This window comes from Eumetopias jubatus, unplaced genomic scaffold (genome assembly GCF_037043125.1).
Source record: "Eumetopias jubatus isolate StellerSeaLion01/CBP00866 unplaced genomic scaffold, mEumJub1_p1.0 scaffold_4, whole genome shotgun sequence".
NCBI lineage: Eukaryota > Metazoa > Chordata > Mammalia > Carnivora > Otariidae > Eumetopias > Eumetopias jubatus.
In genome coordinates this window covers 1,385,108-1,403,616 of record NW_028274810.1, presented here as the reverse complement: position 1 = coordinate 1,403,616, position 18,509 = coordinate 1,385,108, and the positions used below count along the sequence as shown (strand labels likewise).

The window sequence follows — 18,509 nt, the reverse complement described above, 5'->3', positions numbered from 1 at the left end:
CCGAGAACTCGGGGCCCCGCTCCTCAGTGCGCCCCCAGAGAATAGCAGTCAGTCACTCCCCTCTCCCCTGTCTCGGGCCGCACTCCGTGCTCACCTGGCCTGTGACCGAGCGTTTCTATCTCTGGCACCTGACCCCGTGTGGAGTCTCCAAACTCAACAGACCCCTGAGGTGCGCTCCTGTGCCGCTCCTCCCATGGCAGGAAGGGGAGTCTCCCCGGATCTGCCGCTTGTTGGGTCCCTGCTGGAGGAGCAGTGGCCCTACTGTCACCGATCTCAGTTTATGGCAACCCTGAGCTGAGACCCTACACCTTAGCTCCGTCTCTGCAGCCAGCTTCCCTGCCCAGATACCCCGGAGCTCTGCTGCACTCAGGCACCCCTGGTCTTTCTGTGACCCCGAGTGTCCTGAGACCACACTGTCTTGTGAGGGTTCCACCCCCACTTAGCCACTGGAGTGACGTCCCTCAGCGGAGCCGACTTGTAAAAGTTCCAATTTTGTGCTCCCCTGCTCTATCACTTGCCAGAAGTGGCCGACGGAGGCCCCCTCCCCCGCCATCTATCCTCCCGAATATCATCTTGGATTCACTTCTCCGCCTGTCCTACCTTCCAGAAAGTGGTCGCTTTTCTGTTCAGAGAGTTGTTGCTATTCTTTTCTTTGATCTCCTGTTGAATTCATAGGTGTTCGGAATGCTTTGATCCCTATCCAGCTGAATTCCTGAAACCAGACAAAATCCAGGTCTCCTACTCCTCTGCCATCTTGCTCCCTTCTGGAAACTGGTTTTTTGAGCTTTTGTTCTCTGGTAGCTTTCTGCATGTCTTCCGAGAGTCAGAGAAAAATGGCCACACCAAACCTCTCTCCCAGAGCAGAGAAATTTTAGTCTGCTCTTCACTGAGCCCTCCAGAACACACAGTCTCTGTTTGTGTATGCACTGCTGAAAAACACAGACTCCCACCGTGGTGCACACCCACAGCAGCTCTCCAGAGGTCGACCGCAGGGCCTGGGCAAGTCTCTGCCCTTTGTTCTTCTAAAACCACGAGACACCCCGGGTTCACACGTGTGCACCTGGATCCTGCCTAGGTGCTGCTCTAAAGGCCTTCCCAGCCACTACTGCTTTGCAGGTTTGTGCCAGTCCCCAGCACAGGATACCTTTGTGCTCTCGTGTTATATCACTTCCCAGAATCCAGCTTATAGCGGCTCCCTCCCTCATCTGCTTATCCTCCAATATCTCCCTGCATATTCATGACTCTGCCCTTCGTACCTCGTGTCTGGCAGAGTTTTTCTGCTTGTAGAGATCCAGATATATATTCTTATATCTCAGGCTGATTTTGTGTGTGTTCAGAATGGTTTGCTAGATATCCAGCTAAATTCAGGTGACCAGTTGAAACAGGGTCTCTTACTCCTCCACCATCTTCCCTCTACTGGTACTGCTTTTCTTGGGCAAGTGTGTTTGAGGACCAGCGAAGGACCCTTCCCTAGAAAATCAACAGAAAGCTCTGCATGCACCATGTCTACTGGCCATAGAGTCCTGCAAGCCTTCAGTTCTAGCAGAAGTAGCATCAGGTCTCACTTAAGAAGCAGACCAGCCCACACCCTGGTCAAAACTCATCACACTCTGGCCAAGATCCAAACAGTGCCCACTGCAGGCAAGGAGAACCTCTGCAGATGACTCACCTGAGGGACAGAGCAGTCAAAACACAGCAGCAGAGTACCTGCAGCACCTACCACAGACACTTCCTGAAGTGCTAGGATCTGGACACTATATGACCTCTTCTTCATAAAGCCAGTACTTTCAGGAATAGGAAACATAACAGGCTTTTCTAAGACAGAGAAAAAGGCAAAGACCTAGCCAAAAAGCCAAGATGGAGGACTTCATCCCAAGAGAAAGAACAAGAAAAAGTCACAGTGAGAAAACTAATCAAAACAGATATAAGTAATATGCTTGATGGAGAATTTAAAGCAATAATCATAAGGATACCCTCTGGTCTTCAGAAGAGCTTGGAAGATATCAGGGAGACTCTTACTGTAGAGATCAAAGAGCTAAAAAACAATCAGATAGAAATGAAAAATGCAATGAAATTTGAAACCGACTGAGTAATCACAAGAATGGAAAGAGCAGAGGAATGAATAAGTGATATAGAAGACAATTATGGAAAATGATGAAGCTGAACAAAGAGAGAAAATTATGGATCACCAGAGTACACTTAGGGAACTCAGTGACTCCATCAAAGGCAATAACATTCTTAATCATAGGAGTCCCAGAAGAAACAGAGAGAGAAAAGGGGACAGAAGGTCTATTTGAGGAACTAATACCTGAAAGCTTCCCTTATCTGTTGAACAAAATAGATATCCAAATCAAGGGAGCACAGAGAACTCCCATCAAAATCAACAAAAACAGACCAACACAAGACATATTGTAGTAAAATTTGCAAAATATAGTAATAAAGAAAAATATCCTAAAAGCAGGAAGACAAAAGAAGGCCCTAACTTACAAGGGAAGACCGTAAGGCTGGCTGCAGTTCTCTCTGCAGAAACTTGGCAAGCCAGAAGGGAGTGGCATGACATATTCAGTGTGCTAAATGGGAAAAATCTGCAACCAAGAATACTTTATCCAGCAAGGCTATCATTCAAAATAGAAGGAGAGATGAGTTTCTTCGACAAACAAAAACTAAAGGAGTTAATTCTCACTAAACCAGCACTGCAAGAAATAGTAAAGGGGACTCTTTGAGTGGGAAGGAAAGACCAAAAGTAACAAAGACTAGAAAAGAACAGAGAAATATCTGCAGAAACAATGACAAAACAAGTAACAAAATGGCACTAAATTCATATCTAACAATAGTTGGGCAAGTGTGTAATGTAATGTAAATGGACTAAATGCTCCAATCAAAAGACAGAGTGTCAGAAGGGATAGAAAAAACAAAAAGACCGATCTATACATTGCTTACAAGAGACTCATTTTAGATCTGAAGACACCTACAGATTGAACGTGAGGGGTTGGAGAAGAATTTATCATGCTAATGGACATCAAAATGAATCCAGAGTAGCCATACTTGTATCAGAGAAAGTAGATTTTAAATCAAGGACTGTAACAAGAGATGAAGAAGGGCACTATATCAAAATAAAGGGGCCTAACTAACAAGAAGATCTAACAATTGTAAATATTTATGCCCCCAACTAAGGAGCACCCAAATATATAAAACAATAACAAACATAAAGGAATTCATTGATAATAATACAATAATAGTAGGGGACTTTAACACCCCACATACAGCAATGGACAGATTATGTAAGCATAAAATCAACAAGGAAACAATGGCTTTGAATGACACACTGGAGCAGATGGATTTAACAGATATATTTAGAACATTTCATCCTAAAGCAGCAGAATACACATTCTTTTCAAGTGCACATGGGACATTCTCCAGACTATATTACATACTAGGTCACAAATGAGGCCTCAACAAGTACAAAATGATTTAGATCATACCATGCATATTTTCTGACTGCAACACTATGAAATTTGAAGCCAACTGCAAGAAAAAATTGGAAAGACCACAAATACATGGAGGTTAAACAACATGCTACTAAAGAATCCATGGGTCAGCCAAGAAATTAAAGCAGAAAGTAAAAATACATGGAAACAAATGAAAATGAAAACACAATGGCCTAAAATTTGGGGGATGCAGGAAAAGTGGTCGCAAGGGGGAACTATATAGCAGTATAGGCCTACCTCAGGAAGCAAGAAAAATCTCAAATACACAACCTAACCTTACACCTAAAGGAGCTAGAAAAAGAACAACAAATGAAGCCTAAAGGCAGCAGAAGAAGGGAAATGATAAAGACTAGAGCAGAAATAAACTATAGAGAAAGTAACAACAACAACAACAACAACCCAGTACAATAGATCAATGAACCAGGAGCTGGTTCCTTGAAAGAATTAATAAAATTGATCAACCCCTAGCCAGAGTTATCACAAAGAAAAGAGAAAGGGCCCAAATAAATAAAATCACAAATGAGAGAGGAGAAGTCACAACAAACACTACAGAAATACAAACAATTATAAGAGAATATTATAAAATATATACCAACAAATTGAGCAATCTGGAAGAAGTGGATAAATGCCTAGAAACATACAAACTCCAAAACTGAAAGAGGAAGAAATAGAAAATTTGAACAGACTGATAACCAGCAAAGAAATGGAATCAGTAATCGAAACTCTCCCAATGCACAAAAGTCCAGGGCCAGATGGCTTCCCAGGGGAATTCTACCAAACATTTAAAGAAGAGTTAATACATATTCTTATCAAACAGTTCCAAAAAAAAAAAAAAGAAAAGAAATGGAAGGAAAATTTCCAAACTCATTGTATGAGGCCAGCATTACCATGATTCCAAAACCAGACTAAAACTCCACTCAAAAGGAGAATTAGAGGTCAATATCCCTGATGAACATGAATGCAAAAATTCTCAACAAGATACTAGCAATATGGAAAGAGCCCAGATGCCCATTGACAGATGAATGGATAAAGATGTCACACACACACACACACACACACACACACACACACACACACACACACACACATGCAAGGAATATCAGTCATCAAAAAGAATGAAATCTTGCCATTTGCAATGGCAGGGATGGAACTAGAGGGTATTATGCTAAGTGAAATAAGTCAGTCAAAGACAAATACCATATGATTTCACTCATGTGGAATTTAAGAAACAAAACAAATAAATATAGAGGAAGGGAAGGAAAAATGAAATAAGTTGAAAATTGGGAGGGAGGCAAACCATAAAGGATGCCAAACTCTAGTAAATAAACTGAGGATTGCTGGAGGGGAGGTGGGTGGGAGGAAGGGATAATTGCATGATGGGTATTTAAGGAGGGCACTTGATGTAATGAGCACTGGGTGTAATATGCAACTGATGAATCACTAAACTCTACCTCTGAGATGAATAAAAAAATGAATCTCCTGGAGCAGTGAAATATTTCCAAGTACAGGTTTATCAACTGTAGACGGTAGTTTCAGGGGAAAAATAATAAAGTTTTGTATCCTATCTTTCTCAAATTTGAAACATGGCATTAATTATGGTTGTCACAGACATCTCATTATGTTAATAATTATTACATTTGTAAAGATTTCAGGACTGCTTTAATTAAAGTGGCCAGTTTATGCATGTTTTGCTTATGTTTTAAAATGTACTTTATGTGTTCATACAGTTGTGCTTTGTTATATCTCCAAATTAGAAAAAGTCATTAATAGTTCAAAGTGAAAAAAAAAGATACTAGCAAATTGAATCCAACAGTATATTAGAAGAATCATTCACCATGATCAAGTAGGTTTTACTCCTGGGTTGCAGAGGTGGTTCAATATTTGCAAATCAATCAGTGTGATACACCACATTAATAAAAGGAAGGATAAGAACCATATGATCTTAATAGATGCAGATAATGATTTGACAAAATACAACATCCATTCTTGATAAAAACCCTCCACCATGTAGGGCTAGAACATACCTGAACATCATAAAGGTCATATACAAAAGACCCACAGCTAATATCATCCTCAATGGGGAAAAAAACAAGAGCTTTTCCTCTATAGTCAGGAATAAGACATGGATGTCCACTCTCACCAGTGTTATTTAGCATAGTACTGGAAGTCCTAACCTTAGCAATCAGATAACACAAAGAAATAAAAGATATCCAAATCTGCAAGGAAGAATTCAAACATTCACTATTGGCAGAAGACATGATACTCTATATAGAAAACCCAAAAGACTCCACCAAAAAAAAACCAAAAAACTGTTAGAACTGATACACAAGTTCGATTAAGTTCTGATAAGGAAGACATTGTATATATTGTATAGATATATATGTATCTGTATATTCCAATACATATGGATATTCCATATATACATATATATATATATGTATATATGGAATATCACTCAGCCATGAAAAAGAATGAAATCTTTCCATTTGCAATGATGTTTATGGAGCTAGAGTGTATTATGCTAAGTGAAAGAAATCAGTCAGAGAAAGACAAATACTATATGATTTCACTCATATGTGGAATTTAAGAAACAAAACAGATGATCATAGGGGAAGGAAGAAAACAAAAAAGAGAGAAGCAAACCATGAGAAACTATTAACTATAGAGAGCAAACTGAGGAATATTGGATGGGAGATGGGCAGATGATGGACTAAATGTGTGTTGGGTATTAAGGAGGGCACTTGTGATGAGCACTGGGTGTTATATATGTGATGAATCACTAAATTCTATTCCTGAAACCAATATTACACTATATGTTAACTAACTAGTATTTAAATAAAACCTTGAAACAACAACAACAAAAGAACTGATACATGAGTTCAGTAAAGTCACAGGATATAAAATCAACATACAGAAATCTCTTAACATTTCTTTTTTTTCTTTTTTTATGTTCAGTTAGCCAGCATATAGTACATCATAAGTTTTTGTTGTAGTGTTCATTAATTGTGTATAACACCCAGTGCTCATCCCAACATGTGCCCTCCTTAATACCCATCACCCGGTCACCCCATCCCCCCATACCCTCCCTTCTGTAACCCTCAGTTTGTTTCCCAGAGTCCAGAGTCTCTCATGGCTTGTCTCCCTGTCTGATTTCCTCCCATTCAGTTTGCCCTCCCTTCCCCTGTGGTCCTCTGCTCTATTCCTTATGAGTGAAACCATATGATAATTGTCTTTCTCTACTCGACTTATTTCACTTAGCAGAATCCCCTCCAGTTCCATCCATGTTGATGCAAAAGGTGGGTATTCATCCTTTCTGATGGCTGAGTAATATTCCATTGTATATATTTTTATACACCAATAATGAAGCAGCAGAATGAGAAATCAAGGAATCAATCCCATTTGTAACTGCACCCAAAACCATAGAATACCTAGGAATAAACCTAACCAAAGAGGTAAAAGATCTGTACTCTGAAAACTATAGAACACTTCAAAACAAACTGAAGATGACACAAAGAAATGGAAGAATATCCCATGCTCATGGGTTGGCATAACAAATATTGTTAAAATATCTAAACTACCCAAAGCAATCTACACATTTAATGCAATCCCTTTCAAAATACCACCACCATTTTTCACAGATTTAGACGAAACAATTCCAAAATTTGAGTGGAACCAGAAAAGACCCCTATAGCCAAAGCAGTCTTGAAAATAAAAGGCAAAGAGGCACCTGGGTGGCTCAGTCATTAAGCATCTGCCTTTGGCTCAGGTCATGATCCCAAGGTCCTGAGATTGAGCCCTGCATCGGGCTATCTGCTCAGTGGGGAGCCTGCTTTCCCTCTCCCACTCCCCCTCCTGTGTTCCCTCTCTCGCTTTTGTCTCTCTCTCTGTCAAATAAATAAAATCTTAAAAAAAAAAGAAGAAAAAGGCAAAGTTGGAGGCATCACAATTCCAGATTTCAAGCTATATTACAAAGCTGTAGTGATCAAGACAATATGGTACTAGGACAAAAACAGAATTGATCAATGGACAAAAATAGACAACCCAGAAATGAACTCACAACTATATGATCAACCAATGTTTGACAAAACAGGAAAGAATATCCAATGAAAAAAGGATAGTCTCTTCAACAAATGGTGTTAGTAAAATTAGACAGCCACATGCAGAAGAATGAAACTGGACCACTTTCTTACATCACTGGTATTTAGTTAAATGCAATTAAAATAACAATGATAGATTCTGTCATTTACTTATAAGATTGATAAAACTTCCAAAGTTGATAATATGAACTTTTGACCCAGTGCTGGGAAAAGGGAACTTTTGTACATCTCTAATAGGAGTGTAAATTGATGGTTACTTTAAAGGTCAATTTGGCAATACCTATTAAATTTAAAACTGAATTGCACACACCCTTTGTGCCAGTAATTCCACTTCTAGAACTCCACCCTGAGGAAACACATGCATGGACAAGGAGACAAGGGCAAGATATTTATTGCAGCATTGTTTGTAATATTGGAAAACTCAAAACAACTTAAATGCCTACCAATAGATGAATGGCTAAATAAAATTTGGTATATCCATATCATGGAATTCTATATTGTAACTTAAAAGAATGAACTAGATTTATTTATTTATTTATTTAAATTTTATTTTATTATGTTATTTAAATCAACATTTCCCAACATTATTCAATGAAAAATGTATAATGCAAAACAAGTACAGTATGACATATTTTATATAAAAATAACATGAACATGCTAAATGTTAAATATTTTATCTGTGTCCCTGTTTATGTGTGTACTGCACGGAGCACTGGGTGTTGTAGGAAAACAATGAATCATAGATCACTGCATCAAAAACTGGTGATGTATTGTATTGTATGGTGACTAACATAACATAATAAAATAAAATTAAAAAAAATAAAGACTATTTATTTGACAGAGAGAGACAGCGAGAGAGAGAACACAAGCAGGGGGAATGGGAGAGGGAGAAGCAGGCTTCCCACGGAGCAGGGAGCCCAGTGCAAGCCTCGATCCCAGGACCAGTAACAAAACAGATCATGACCTGTGCTGAAGGCAGACTCTTAATGACTGAGCCACCCAGGCACCCCTGTAAAAATACTTTTAAGGTATCTGGGAGGAATCAAGCTCAACTACCCAGCGATTATCCCTGGAGAGGGGAGGAAAGGGTTTGATTTGAGATGAAGGTCAGGAGAGACTAGCTTTATGTATAAATATTCTAATTTTAAAAAGGAAAAATGTGTTTATATATTATTTCATAATTAAAATTAATTTTAAAAACAGTTTTTATTACTTTGGTATATTTGTTGAAAGAATGCATCAGTATGTACTGATGATTTGCACAGTAATTTTTATGCTTATGTCTAATAGAGGGTAGGATGATTTTGATGTGAGTTTTATTTATAGTAGTAAGGTGACTCATTGTACTAGCAGGCTTGCATGTTTATGTAATATGCTGATATATGAAAAGTAAGAAAAAAATCCATTGAGACTACTTAAAAAGCTGGGCTCTCATGTTGAATTTGCTTTTAACCTCAGTCTATACCTACATAAATCCATTTCTCTTTGGCTCTATTTCCAAAAGGAAATATGTATGTATGACATTGGGATTTACTTTCCGCAAATGAAAAATAAAGGGATTATCATGGGGTTCCTAACCTGGCAATATTTATGAGTAGATCTTAACAGGGTCTGTGAAGTCCCTGAAATTACAGGGAAAAATTGTGTGTAGGTAGGCATATGCATTTTTTTGATGCAGAGGCCATTTGGGAGAGAGTGGCTTAAATGGTTATGGAGCGACAAAAACAACAGGTTTAGAGACATTGATCCTGATACTCTTCATTGTCCTTTTCAGCTGTGAAATTTTGTTAAAGGTAATCATTGAGACTCTTTCATACTGTCCTTTCCTCTTTCCACTCATCAAACTCCTAAAACAAACAGAGACAAAAACAGTTAACAAGTTTCATCAACTATAAAATAAAGACTAATAATACCTAATTCTCAAAGTTAATATGATTATTAAATGGAATAATCCATGTAAAGCCCTTTACCACCATCTGCAGATAATTTTTTTTAAAAGAACTGTAATGGAATTTGTTAGTGTTAAAACAGCAACCTCGATTTCCTTGATCAATAGATAAGCTAGGCCTGTGGATTTTTAGCTCCTTGGAAAACTATGATTAATTGTGCAATAGTTAATGTTCAGGGCTGGAAAAGCTCTGAAAGGTGAGCTCTGAGATTAAGAAAACCAGTTGAAACCCAATGAAATGAGAATTTTAGCTTTTTCTAGAACCTGCAAAATGATGGGCATTCAATCAATGTTAGTTTAGCCCAAAGCTTGGCTTCATATTCCAAAATTTTCTCATTTTTTTTTTTTTACCTAGAGAATCCAAGGCTTAGAAATCTTATTCAAAACCTAACAAGAATAGAGTTATGCTTTTTTTTCAAGTGCTTGCTAAAATTTTCTATGGCAGCGGTTCACAAAATGTTGTCTTGGGGTACCTGTGAAGTCAAAATGTATTATTTTCATTCTAATGCCAAAACATTATTTGTCTTTTTTTCATTGCCATTCTTTCTTAAGTGTATAGTAGAGTTTTCCAGAAGCAGAGTATAACAAACAAAAATTATTAAAAAGTAGTTTTAATCCCTGTTGGGTCTCCTAAAGTACATTAAAGGGGTTATATTAGGAGTCCACCATAACACTTCTTAAAAATTCCTTCTTCTGCTTCCCAGTTCTTTTATTCCTAGTTGGCGCCAAAGTCTTTTTCTGTGTATACTTTGTGCTTTGTGAGTGTAAACATGAATTGTTTTATATTTTATTTTTAATGGATTTTTTATTTAAAAGGATGCATATATATCATTTATAAGATAATCAAGCAATACAGAAAATTATAAAAGAAAACAGCAACAAAATCACCACCAATTCCATCATATGAAAATAATCAGTGTTAACTTTTGTGATGTATTTCATACATCTGTCTTTGTAGGTATATAGCACCATGGAGAGTTAGACAAAATTCATTTTATAGCATCTCATGATATCATTTATGTAATTTTAAATAAAAATTTAACAACTTTACATAGTATCTTAAGTTTTATTCATATTTGACTTGTGTAAATTTTTCTGAAGTGAAGATAAAGGAAGATAAGTTTACTTGACATACTGTCTATAAGAGGTATAGACAAGAGGATAAGAGGAAAAGAGCATGAACAATATTGGGATGATAATAATGTTTTTTAAATTCAATTTTCCAAAAATAATTTTTTTTTAGTTGGGGGAGGAGCAGAGGGAGGGGGAGAGAGAGAGAATCTTAAGCATGCTCCATGTGGGGCTCTGATTTCACAACCCTGAAATCATGACCTGAGCAGAAATCAAGATGGTTCCCTACTGTGAGAAATGAAGATATTAGTACACTTACACTTTTTCTCTCTCTCCCTCCTCTTCTTCATTTTTGATGGATATTATTTTTACTTTGTTAGGAGTTTTTAAAAAAAGTATTTCTATTATTTTCTGCATTCAAAATTCTCTCAGTTTTTTGACCACGTTTTCTCTATCTTTCAGTTCTTTATTGTAATGCATGTCTGAGTTGCCCATATTTCATCTTTAAGAAGTATTTTCATGGATGCTACTTCTGGGAAAATTTTGGTAGTCCTAACATACAGTCTAGTTAAATTTAAAAGCTTCATCAGTAATTTTTACTGCTGTTGCTATTCAAAGGTACTTTTACTTTGAGCTAATAACACATTCCAAGAAAGAGTAATGAGAATCATTAACAAGAATTGCATATATTTAAATACTTGAAAAAAAAAGATGTTTTTAGCATGCAGAATGTCATACTGATGATTTTTTGCTTTGTCCTCTGAGGACTCTTCCTCCAGATCATTGTAAGGAAATTGAATACAAACTTTTACTATATTTTCTATCCTATTCTAAATTATGTATAAATACAGAGTATTTCAACAGAGGCCCAAATACCTCCGTTTTAATGTCATGCTTTATTCTTAACAGAAATGTGTACAACACAGAGAAATACTTCGATCAGTCATTAAAGGAGGCATCTGTATGATTAATATTTCAAATGATTTCTTGGTTTGGAGAGGGCTGTACAGCCTTGCACCGTCTTAAGCAATGCACCATGTTAAGGTTTGGGTAATGGGTAATTTCTTTTGTTTTAAGTGGAAGAAGGTCTTACTTTAAGTACAGCATGTGTTCTTAGAAAACTTTTAGGAAAGAATACATGTAGAAGTTGAGGATTTTGGAAATTGATTTTCTTAAGAAGATCCATGTCTGTGTACTGATTTAAGTGAATGAAACCACCTTCAGGGCAGGGAGACACTCAACAATGATGGGAACTCTCATGAACTGGCTTGCACATGTCCTGTCCAAAATGAGATTACAACTATTCAGATTTGGCTGACTGTTGAGAGGGGATGTTGGCCCAGGGTTGTTAGACATTTGGCTTGAGAGAAAACAGAAATCCAGGGACTTTTTTTGGGTTACCATCTCCCAATTTCTAAACATTTTTAACTAATTCATATTTTAAATAGTGTGAACCAGTGGTTGGTGTGCTGCCAAATGCAGCACACCAGTAGACCTTCTAGTCAATTTTGAACTCTGGTTTCTGTATATGACCAGTGACCTGACCTAAATTAAATGCCATCTAAAGAAAATACCAATGAAGTTTACACTTTCATCAAAGTCTCATTTTTTTTTTTTACTTCCTATAAACTTGTTCTATTTGGTAACTCAAGCCAGAAATGTAGCGTGTCACCTTAGACAACTTTGTCTGATTCAGTCACTGTATAACATCTAAACCCAAATCTTTTCAGAAATATGTTCTGCATCCAGCCCCTCCTATGCATCCCAGGTAACCTCTGTCATCTTTTACCTAGATTATTATAGTAATTTCCAAATTGGTCCTCACACTTCCAGTCTTGCTCCTCTGCCACAAAAAATCTTTCCAAAATGAATATATGATCATGTGATTTTGATATGCTTCATTGCTTATAGATGAAGACAAAAGTTCTTAGTAAGACTTATAAGATTCATTGTGATCCAGCATCTGCCTATCCTTCTGGCATCATTTCTTGCCATGCTGCCATGTACAACCTGTGTCTTAACTATGTGGAATTATTTTCAGATTGCCCGAGATGACCATGGTCTTTCTTACTTTAAGACCTTACACATACTTCATATTTATGTATGCCTGGAGTAGTCTTTCCAAGCAATCCTGGATAACTCCTGGCCATTTCTGGAGACCCACTGCAAAATTCTCCTCTTAAGATTATTTGAATCCTGTTTCTTCACTTTTAATCAGTCAGGTAATAACTTCATTGCAAACACCGTTCCCTTGGTCATGTATATTATAGCACTTGCCACACATTCATATCTGTTGCTTTCTCATATGTTAGTCTCCCTGATGAACATGTAAACTCCTAAAGGACAGGGGCAGTGTCTTCTCCTATTTGTAACTTTAGTACCAAGTATAGTGTCTGTCAATTAAGTAGTTATTAACTTCCTTCCAATGAATGAATGAATGAATGAGTGACCCTGATGTTGCATTGATAACACCCACATTATCTGGATCATCTGGATTCTGTCACCAAACCAATCAGAGAGGAATTGCTGATCAGCCCATCCCACATTCTCAGATTACTTGTTGAAGGAGAACTGTAGAAATGTGAGTATTTTGTCACACATAGGTGGAGCTCAACCATTTATTCCCACAGGCTTGGCTGGCTGAGCCTGACAAAACTCCTCAGGAAAAGTATTAGGTGAAGTGAGGCAAAGATTTGGAAGAAAAGAGCAATAGGAACTAGATAGTAATGTTGCTGGAAAATAAAGGCTCTCAGTATTCCCCTACTATTCCAAATATTCACATCTGGAGTTTATGTGGTGTGCTTTAAGAGGCAACATAACTCTCCTCCAGCCCCTGGAATTGCACCCATTGTAAACAATTACAGGCTCTAATGCATTTTTTAGTGCTACTTGGAATAAGTTAATTTGAATGAGATGTGATTTGTTTATTGGTTGATTGGTTTTTAAGACACCCAGCCAGAAAAAAAAAAAAAAAAAGACACCCAGCCAGAGGAGCAATTCAACAACATCAGAGCTGATAAAATTCATCTCAAGAATTTGAGGAAGGAGAAGAGTTGAATGGTCTTATTAAAGCCCTCTTGACAAAAGGGAAAGATACTGCTAAGTGAGGTATTGAAATGTTAATATTTTAAAAATCCAAAGATCTATTATCTATCTATCATCTGTCCACCTATCTATCTATCATCTATCTATTATCTATCTATCATCTATCTATCTATCTATCATCTATCTTTCTATCTATCTATCTATCTATCTATCTATCTATCTATCTATCGGCTATCGTCTATCTATCTATCTATCTATCTATCTATCTATCTATCTATCTATCTATATCTATCATCTATCATCTATCTGTATCTATTTATCATCTATCTATCTATATCTATCATCTTTTATCTATGTTTCATCTATCAATTATCATCTACCTACCTACCTACCTACCTACCTATCTGTTTAAAAGAAGAGACATGAACTAACATATACAGGAAAGAAGGTAAGGGAAACTAGCATTGGATGTGTGCTTTTGGGGTGTTAGAGTTCTGTGTTGTGTAGCCTGAGGGATGGATGACACCTGGGTTTTTGTGTGTGGGGCGTCTGACTTTGAATATTGCTTTACTGCTTACCAGTTATGTGGATTTGAGTAAGTTTTTATTTTTTTTAACTTCTCTGACCCTCAATTTTGTCTGTAAGGTATGGCTAATTTTTTATGTGCAAGGTTGTTGTAGGGAAAGTGTCTGAAACATAGCAAGTAGGCATTCAATAAATTTTAGTTTTCTTCTTTTAACTCATAGTGGAATAAATAAAACAAATGTTGAATGTTTTGTAGTAAGTCAAGTAATAGCAGTAGACTAGAACTCAGTTTTGTTTTCATTTCCAGCCCTAGCAAAATCTTGAAGTAATGACTTTAAGCTGGCAGTAATTTGTCTACACTGGTATCTGAGTTCTTGAGCTCCATAGATCCCGTTTTTATCCTTTGTTTTTTTCAGCCCAAGCAGATAATCTCATTTGCATATTTCAGTCTAGCTCTATTTCCTCTTTTCTAACTGCTGTACTATGGGAAATTGCTTCTTCTACCCCTCATGTCTGTGTTGTAATGAAAGACTGATAACCAGTTAACCCTTAAAGCCTTAATTCTAAATGAAGGTGGTAAAGCCTGCAATACAGCTAAGCAATTTGGAACCAGAAGGTGACTCTCCACTTCATTTTCTTCCTAATTGCTATACTTTATGGCAGACAGGAGGACACAAGATTTTTGTCAATGTACTACATGAGGAAATGAGAAAATCAGGAATAGAAGAGACACTTTAAGGGCGCCTGGGTGGCTCAGTTGGTTGAGCGACTGCCTTCGGCTCAGGTCATGATCCTGGAGTCCCGGGATCAAGTCCCGCATCGGGCTCCCTGCTCAGCAAGGAGCCTGCTTCTCCCTCTAACTCTCCCCCCTCTCATGTACTCTCTCTCTCTCTCTCTCATTCTCACTCTCTCAAATAAATAAATAAATCTTTAAGAAAAAAGAAGAGACACTTTAAGATATCTAAATAATCTTTTGAAAATGGACACATTTCCCTTGCAAATTCCATACCTCCTTGTGCTAGATGGCTTTATAATACAAAGAGAATACTTGTAAACTTCTATTGGTAACTCTATATGCTTATAAGCAGAGCTTCACTCACTCTCATTTACCATGCTCCCCAAAGCTAAGGTAAGATGTTGCTTAAAATGAGTTTCAGAGTTTAGATTAGTGGCCTTTTAATAATGACAAGTTGTTTATTATCAGGGAGGGAGCTGCCCTCTGCTTGCTGGCTTGATTTATTTCCAGTTGAATCCAGAGTTGCCTCATTTTTCATCCTTTCTCTGGCTCATTGACAATGAAGCTTATATTCTCACCTTTGATTGCATTAGAGTGTTCAACACAGGTTGCACTAGCTTATGATATTATATTAGAAGATCCTTTCTGATTATCAAAACTCCTATAACACAGGGCACCAGGACTTATATTCCAACAAAGCAACCAGTGCATGTAGTGTGTCTGGTACAAACTGACCTCCAATTTCCCACATCCAAAGGTTTCTTTACCTAGAAAGTTTGGAGGAAGAACAATTTTGTCTTTGTTTCTCCTAATTTGGCCACTCAGAATTCCTCCTTGGTGCCATGTTCTCCTCCCTAACAGTACAGCCATGCTGTGAAAAATGCGTTGACATCACTTGGTGTTCTTTGGCACAGAGATGCTTTATCTATAGGATGCTGGCACACAGATGGTGGAAGAGGGGAAATCTCAAACTATATATAACCTATGATGCCTTTCTTTTCTTTTTCAAGATTGCTTTGGCTATTCAGGGTCTTTTGTGGTTCTATACAAATTTTAAGATTGTTCACTCTAGCTCTGTGAAAAATGTTATTAGTAATACACACACACACATACACACACACACACACACACACACACACACATATACCACAACTTATTTATCCATTCCTGAGTTGATGCACATTTGGCTCCTTCCATAATTTGGCTATTGTTGATAATGTTGCTATAAACATTTGGGTGCTGTTCCCCTTCAAATCAGTAATTTTGTATCCTTTCAGTAAATACTTGGTAGTGCAATTGCTGGGTCATAGGGTAGTTCTATTTTTAACTTTTTGAGGAACCTCCATACTGTTTTGCAGAGTGGCTGCACCAGTTTTCATTCCCACCAATAGTATAAGAGGGTTCTCCTTTCTCTGCATCATCACCAACATCTTTCTTTCTTTTGCGTTGTTATTTTTAGCCATTCTGACAGGTGGGAGGTTGTATCTCATCATGGTTTTCATTTGTATTTCCCTAATGATGAGTGATGTTGACCATCTTTTCAGGTATCTGTTGGCCATCTGTATGTATTCTTTGGAAAAATGTCTATGTCTTTTGCCCATTTCTTCACTGGATTTCTTATTTTTTGGGTATTGAGTTTGAGAAGTTCTTTCTAGATTTTGGATACTAGCCCTTTATCTGATATATCATTTGCATGTATCTTCTCCCATTCCATGGGTTGCCTTTTAGTTTTGTTGATTGTTTCCTTCACTGTGCAGAAGGTTGTATCTTGATGAAGCCCCAATAGTTCATTTTTGCTTTTGTTTCCCTTGCCTCAGGAGACCTGTCTAGTAAGCAGCTGCTGTGCTAATGTCAAAGAGGTTGCTGCCTATCTTCTCCTCTAGGATTTTTTTAGAATTTTATTTTATTATGTTAAGTCACCATACAACACATCATTAGTTTTTGATGTAGTGATGGGTATTAAGGAGGGCACGTACTGCATGGAGCACTGGGTGTTATATGAAAACAATGAATCGTGGATCACTCCTCTAGGATTTTGATGGTTTCCTGTCTCACATTGGGGTCTTTCATCCATTTTGAATTTATTTTTGTGTATGGTGTAAGAAAGTGGTCCAGTTTCATTCTTCTGCATGTGGCTGTCCAATTTTCCCAACACCATCTGTTGAAGAGACTGTTTTTTTTCCATTGGATATTCTTTCTTGCTTTGTCAGAGATTAGTTGATCATATAGTTGTGGGTCTGTTTCTGGGTTTTTGTATTCTGTTCCATTGGTCAATGTGTCTGTTTTTGTGCCAGTACCATACTGTCCTGGTGATGACAGCTCTGTGGTAGAACTTGAAGTCTGGAACTGTGAAGCCTCTAGGTTTGCTTTTCTTTTTCAAGATTGCTTTGGCTATTCAGGGTCTTTTGTGGTTCCACACAAATTTTAGGATTGTTCATTCTAGCTCTGTGAAAAATGTTGGTGGGTATTTTGATAGGGATTGCATTAAATGTGTAGATTGCTTTGGGTAGTACAGAAATTTTAACAATATTTGTTCTTCCAATCCACGAGCATGGAATTTTTTCCATTTTCTTGTGTCATCTTTAGTTTCTTTCAGAAGTGTTCTATAGTTTTCAGAGTACAGATCATTTACCTCTTTGGTTAGGTTTATTCCTAGGTATCCTTTGGGTTTTGGTGCAATCATAAATGGGATAGATTCCTTGGTTTCTCTTTCTGCTGCTTCACTATTGGTGTATGGAAATGCAACAGATTTCTGTACATTGATTTTGTATCCTGCGACTTTACTGAATTTGTGTATCAGTTCTACCATTTTTTTTGGTGGAGTCTTTTGGGTTTTCTACGGAGTATCATGTCATTTGCAAATAGTAAAAGTTTGACTTCTTCCTTGCAGATTTGGATATCTTTTATTTCTTTGTGTTGTTTGATTGCTAAGGCTAGGACTTCCAGTACTATGCTAAATAACACTGGTGAGAGTGGACATCTCCGTCTTGTTCCTGACTGCAAAAACTGTTTTTCCCTATTGAGGATGACATTAGCTGTGGATCTTTTGTATATGGCCTTTATGATGTTGAGTTGTGTTCCACCTATCCCTACATGGTGGAGGGTTTTTATCAAGAGTGGATGCAGTATTTTGTCAAATGCTTTATCTGCATCTATTGAGAAGATCATATGGCTTTATCCTTTCTTTTATTAATGTGGTGTATCACATTGATTGATTTGCAGATATTGAGCCACAGCTGCAGCCCAGGAATAAATCCCACTTGGTTAATGTAGTGCTGGATCCTGTTAGCTAGTATCTTGGTGAGAATTTTTTTTTAATTTAATTTTATTATGTTATGTTAGTCACGATACAATACATCATTAGTTTTTGATGTGGTGATCCACAATTCATTGGTTTTGTATAAATCCAGTGCTCCATGTAGTATGTGCCCTCCTTAATACCCATCACCGGGCTAACCCATCCCCCCAATGCCCTCCCTCTAAAACCCTCAGTTTGTTTCTCAGAGTCCATAGTCTGTCATGCTTCATCTCTCCCTCCGATTCCCCCCCCCGCCTTCATTTTTCCCTTGACACTACAGATAAAGGGCTGGTATGCAGGA

The 18,509-nt window shown here is 37.5% G+C and overlaps 1 protein-coding gene across 1 annotated transcript in view; it reads right to left on the bottom strand.

The window, feature by feature from the left end:
- Positions 1 to 18,509, bottom strand: part of LOC148164450 (alpha/beta hydrolase domain-containing protein 17B-like) — a 98,508-nt gene that overhangs the window by 52,297 nt on the left and 27,702 nt on the right. Inside the window, exon 2 of the mRNA XM_088022229.1 lies at positions 1,670 to 1,815. Within this exon, the coding sequence (XP_087878355.1) occupies positions 1,670 to 1,815 (146 nt within the window). The remainder of the gene's footprint in view (positions 1 to 1,669; positions 1,816 to 18,509) is intronic.